This window comes from Ascaphus truei, chromosome 20 (assembly GCF_040206685.1).
Source record: "Ascaphus truei isolate aAscTru1 chromosome 20, aAscTru1.hap1, whole genome shotgun sequence".
Lineage (NCBI taxonomy): Eukaryota > Metazoa > Chordata > Amphibia > Anura > Ascaphidae > Ascaphus > Ascaphus truei.
The window spans coordinates 29,674,169-29,680,115 of NC_134502.1; the positions used below are offsets into that span (position 1 = coordinate 29,674,169).

The window sequence follows — 5,947 nt, forward strand, 5'->3', positions numbered from 1 at the left end:
ATGCACTGCAGATTTAAGATGCGGTCTTCAGTGTTCTGCACAGTGATGTAAATACAGGGGGGGAGGGGGAGGTGGCAGAAGAGGGTGCGGGGTGGGACCAGAGGGTGCGGGGTGGGACCAGAGGGTGCGGGGTGTCTGCCACCAGGACGGATCCCCCTTCACTCCACAGGTAGGGTCTATTAACTGTGAGGGGGGAGGGGGAGATTGGGAAGAGAGAACGGGGGGTGGGGAGGGGGAGCAAGGAGGGACGGGAGAGAGAATGAGGGGAGGATGGAGAGATAATTGGGGGATAGTGGGAGGGAGGGGGGAGAAAGAGAATGGACGGGAGGATGGGAAGGGAATTGAGGGATGGTGGGAAGGGGGAGAGAGAGCATGGAGGAGAGGATGGGGAGAGAATTGAGGGATGGTGGGATGGGGGAGAGATAGAATGGAGGGAAGGATGGGAAGAGAATTGAGGGAGAGTGGGAGGGAAGCGGAGGGAGAGAATGGAGGGGAGGATGGGAAGAGAATTGAGGTATGGTGGGAGGGAGGGGGGAGAGAGAGCATGGAGGGGAGGATGAGGAGAGAATTGAGGGAGAGTGGGAGGGAGGGGGGAGTGAGAACATGGAGGGGAGGATGGGAAGAGAATTGAGGGATGGTGGAAGGGAGGGGGGAGAGAGAGAAAGGAGGGGAGGATGAGGAGAGAATTGAGGGAGAGTGGGAGGGGGGAGAGAGAGAATGGAGGGGAGGATGGGAAGAGAATTGAGGGAGAGTGGGAGGGAGGCGGAGGGAGAGAATGGAGGGGAGGATGGTAAGAGAATTGAGGTATGGTGGGAGGGAGGGGGGAGAGAGAGCATGGAGGGGAGGATGAGGAGAGAATTGAGGGAGAGTGGGAGGGAGGGGGGAGAGAGAGCATGGAGGGGAGGATGGGAAGAGAATTGAGGGATGGTGGGAGGGAGGGGGGAGAGAGAGAAAGGAGGGGAGGATGAGGAGAGAATTGAGGGAGAGTGGGAGGGGGGAGAGAGAGAATGGAGGGGAGGATGGGAAGAGAATTGAGGGATGGTGGGAGGGAGGGGGGAGAGAGAGCATGGATGGGAGGATGTGAAGAAAATTAAGGGAGAGTGGGAGGGAGGGGGAGAGAGAGCATGGAGGGGAGGATGGGAAGAGAATTGAGGGAGAGTGGGAGGGAGGGGGGAGAGAGAGCATGGAGGGAAGGATATGAAGAGAATTGAGGGATGGTGGGAGGGAGGGGGGAGAGAGAGCATGGAGGGGAGGATGGGGAGAGAATTCAGGGATGGTGGGAGGGAGCGGGAGAGAGAGAAAGGAGGGGAGGATGGGGAGATAATTGAGGGATGTCGGAAGGAGGAAAGTGTGAGAGAGAATGGGGGAGAGAGAAATATTGGGGGAGAGTGATGTAACTTGTTTTATAAATCATTTTTGAATGTGTCCCGATTTCTTCTACTGAAAATCTGCTCGCCCGGTGATGTCCTGCCCGTGCCTCCTAGCACCTCCCTTCCCGAATCCCGTCCCCCCCCATTGCTACGGCCAGACAGCCTGCAAACTCTAGTAGGGAGAGCGGCAAAGAGAAACGGCCGCTCACTCCGTCACTCGCGCATGGTGTGGGGTGGACCTGATTTGGGACCACAGGGCTCGGTACTTAGAGCCTCCCCATGTGACCTCGCCTGGTTTTGATTGGCTGACCAGGTCTACATGCTGATTGGCTCCGTGAAAGCAGTTTCAATGTAACGAAAGGGCCAGCCCGGTCGATTTGATTGGTTGGACGTTTAGCTCATGAAAGTGATCGGAGGACATGGCCCGTGGCACAGCTTCGCTCACGTCGGCACGTGTTTGGCAAGCTCAGCTCAATAAGACTAACCAATTGAACTGGAGTAAATGTTTACTCTGATTCCTGCCCCGGCGGCTTCCGGATTATCCTCCGTATCGCGAGAAAAGAGCGACGAGCAGAAATCCAGCCGGGCAGAGGAGACAGTTTATAATTAGATACACAAGCTGACTATACAGCCGTTTCTAAGGTCATTATTGGGGTACAGGCCTCTCTTACCCATAATCCACCACTGTACTGAGCAAGAGTCTGAATTCTAAAGTTATATTATTCCAGAGACAGAACATAAAACACAGACAGAGCTCAGTGCACATCCAGTGAAACTTATACACGGTACAGTGCCTAAATATATATGTATATGTAACGGTATTTCTGGCCCGGCCTGACCCACCCAATCTCACATTGGCCCCTGTGGTCTAACCGGCCCCCATTACAGTGTGATAGTGTCTGGTGGTGCACCTGTTGGCAACAGGACTCCTGAGTCTCCCGCATGATGGTGTGTGGGGAGGACCCGTCCAGACAGGCAGCTGAGGTAGTGTGCTGAGTCTCACCTAGTTCCAGTGCAGCGCCTCCACCTCACCAGGGTCCCTGCGTCCGCATGGGGATGATCCTGACGAGGAACTCCTCCGTGGTGCTCCTCTCTGTACACTCATTCCATACATGTACACGAGAGGTTTTCTGATTGAACACATCTTTATTGTATGAGTGATGTGGGCTAGCTGCCCCTCGCAGTTGAGATCTAGCCTCTCATGATTGTTCACTCTGCTTCCCTTCAAAGGTGTATCTTTCCTTAGATAGGGATTCCCTATCCCCGCAGGGATCACTACCCTGTGCCAGGTCCCTGGACACAGTCTCCTCTGGAGTTACCATAACATAACTAACTCTCTGACAGCACTTGAACTCCTTTCAGACTCCTCCTAGAACTCCTGCTCGAACTAGCACTCCTGCTTGAACTAGAACTAACTTTTAGAAACAGTGCTGTGCCTTATGTAACTTCTGAGGCTGACACACCTCTGACATCACTAACCATGGAGTCAGAGCATGTGACCAGTCCCAGCCATACACAGGGCACCCCACCAGGGTGTGAGGGCAAACCTCCATAATTACTGCTGGCATGCCCACAACTTACCAGGCCTTACTGTCAGCAGGAGAGATGACTGTAGCCATTTTACATGTCCGCTACATATAGATATCTATTAAATAATGCACAGGTTATTAAGAATTTATATTAGTGTTAGGGACCCTTGAGATGTGGTCTGCCGTGCAGTTGGCTCAGGGGCTTACAACACTTTGGCCAAAATGTTAAACTAAAAGACCATTTTACTTAATAGATATCTATACATATATATTTAGGCACTGCACCGTGTATAGGTTTCACTGGATGTGCACTGAGCTCTGTCTGTGTTTCATGTTCTGTCTCTGGTTTTAAATATATATATTGCCATGCTCAGTAGCACTCCTCTGCGACACTTATATGCTTACATATATCTGTTGTGATTATTTTGGGGGTTCAATATGAGCTTGTAGGTGTCCTGCATGTTATATTATTCCACACACCCATTTATGTCATATGTATGTCATTGTGTCACGTGTCGCTGCATTTAATGACATTTTCTCAGATGATATCCACATCGATTTAAGGCCCTTTCATTCGGTTACCACTGCAGAGCATTAAATCCCCCGCCCCCCCCTTCTTCCTTTCTCTTTCCATCATGTTTTCCAATGTCCCCGGTCCCGAGGCGGGGCAGAGGTACCACCCTGTCCGGCGTCTTTCACAGGGCCCAGGATAGAGTATACACCTTGGGTCCCGCGTTGTTGAGAAGGTGTCGGGATGCTGAAGGATTGTCGAGTGGGGGGGTTGAGTATAACGGGCCCCCCAGGCGGCGGAGGGGAAGCACGTTCCCCAGCGGCGGAGGAGGGCTTAACTGGGGGGGGCAAACGACCACAGAAGTCACCCCCTTTGAGCTGCCACTCTGTCAGCGGCCCGCAGAGGTAAAAGAAAGCAGAGAAATTGAAAGTTCTGCAGTTAACAAATACACCACAAGATGGCGGTGTTGTCTTAGATATGGAAGTGGTGTGTTGACATTGTAGCTCTATGAAGCACAAACTTACACTATGCTGATTTGTGCAAATCTGGCCTTAAATAAGCAGCCATCAGTCATTTTTCTTGGCTATACAGGTACAATTAGAGTTGCCAGGTGTCCAGTATTGAACTGAACTGTCCTGTAGTTGGACACTCTGTCCAGTAAAAATGTCATTTCCCAGAATCCCTGGCTGCAGTGGAAGCACTGTATGCGAAGAGATAATGGGGAAAGGCAGTGTCCGGTGTTAGCCGCGGTTTCAGACGAGCCTTCTATCTCCGGCAAGGACACTGTGAAGATAACAGCCCAAGACTCTTGTTAGCAGTTCTGGGTAATTGTCCCCCCCCCCACCCCACATCCTGCCTCTTGTGTCCTGGTGATATTAACCCCTCCCTTGTTCGTTGACACTGGCCCAGTTTCTGATACACACTGTCTCTCTTCTGACCCAGAATCCCTCAAAGGGTAAAGTCTCAAACATTTTAAAAGATTGTTTTAAAAAAAGAAAAAAAAAGAAAGTGTAATACTTTATTTTCTCATTATTTCCATTGTATTTACTTGTTTCCCTGTGACTGATTCTAATAATTAATATACAAATACAACATTTTTCACCTACACCTTGGAGTCGTTATTATGGAAAACTGATTATAAATAGAGGGCTGGGGGCAATTATGATCAGAAAACCAACTTGACGTAGTGAACACAAGATGTAGACAACTTGACAATTTCCTAGTGATTTTCCACTCCAAACAATTAATGGAAATATTGTTCTTTTCCTAGAATTCTGTCAATACATGTCCACAGTGCGGTCTGTATCTCCTGATTCTTTAAACTGTATATGATGGGGTTTAACATCGGAGTCACCACCGTGTAGAGAACCGATAGGACTTTGTTGGCTTTCAACATATACCCCCTAGATGGAGTCATGTACACAATCATTATTGTCCCGTAAAATATGCAGACAACCGCCAAGTGTGAGCTGCACGTGGAAAAGGCTTTCTCTCTCCCAGTGCTGGAGCTGATCCTTCCGATGGCGAGGATGATAGAGACGTACGTTGCCACGATGAACACAGATGGGATTAGAATGACGGGGATCGAGAGTACAGAAGCGACTATTTGCACGGTGGAGGTGTCAGAGCAGGAGAGCTCCAGAATGGGCGTCAGATCACAGAAGAAATGGTCAATGAGTTTTCGATCACACAACTGCAAATTGCTTATCAGAGCAGTTGTCATCAATATTGATAAAAATCCTCCCAGCATCCATGAGCAGATAACCAGGTGAAGTCGAAGCTTGAGGTCCATGACGGTAGGGTAATGTAACGGGTGACAAATGGCCAGGTATCGATCGTAAGACATCACAGCAAGTAGGAAACACTCTGTAGTTCCCGAGGCGCTAACAAGGTAAAATTGGAAAATACATCCTGCAATAGATATGGTGGCTCCTTCACACGCGATGACCTGGAGCATTCTGGGGACAATATTAGTGGTGAATACCAGTTCAGAAGAAGACAGGTGGCTGAGGAAGAAGTACATGGGGGACTGCAGGTGATGGCAGGTTGATACCAAAACAATGATGAGCGTATTCCCGGTTATTATCACCATGTAGATCAGGAGGATCAGGGTGAAGAGTAACATCTTGATTCTGTGAATATGTTGAAACCCAACCAGCAGGAATTCTGTGACTGTGGTATAGTTCTGCTCCGGCATAGCCTGAAGAAACCACCAGAACACGTCTAAATGAGAGAAAAATTACAGTGTAAATACATGAGTACAAGGATGTTTTCAACATGGTTTAATCACCAGGAGATCCCTTTCTGGGAGATGTTGGGCTGACTCTGTAAAAAATAACACTGAGTTTGAAGCAGGGGTCTCTGGTTCGAAACCCAGTGTCCTCTCCATGTGACCTTGGGCAAGTCACTTTATCTCCTTGAGTGGTGCCCTTAATGTCTCTCCAGATGGACTTGGATAGACTGGAAACTTGGGCAGGTAAATGGCAGATGAGGTTTAATACAGATAAATGTAAGGTTATGCATTTGGGAAACAAGAA

General features: G+C 49.5%; 1 protein-coding gene across 1 annotated transcript; it reads right to left on the reverse strand.

Annotated features, from left to right (window-relative positions):
- Positions 1–4,653: 4,653 nt before the first annotated feature.
- LOC142471115 (olfactory receptor 5P55-like) lies at positions 4,654–5,621 on the reverse strand. The gene has a single exon (XM_075577910.1). The coding sequence runs from the start codon at positions 5,605–5,607 to the stop codon at positions 4,654–4,656; it is 954 nt and encodes a 317-aa protein (XP_075434025.1). The 5' UTR covers positions 5,608–5,621.
- Between the last annotated feature and the right edge of the window lie 326 nt (positions 5,622–5,947).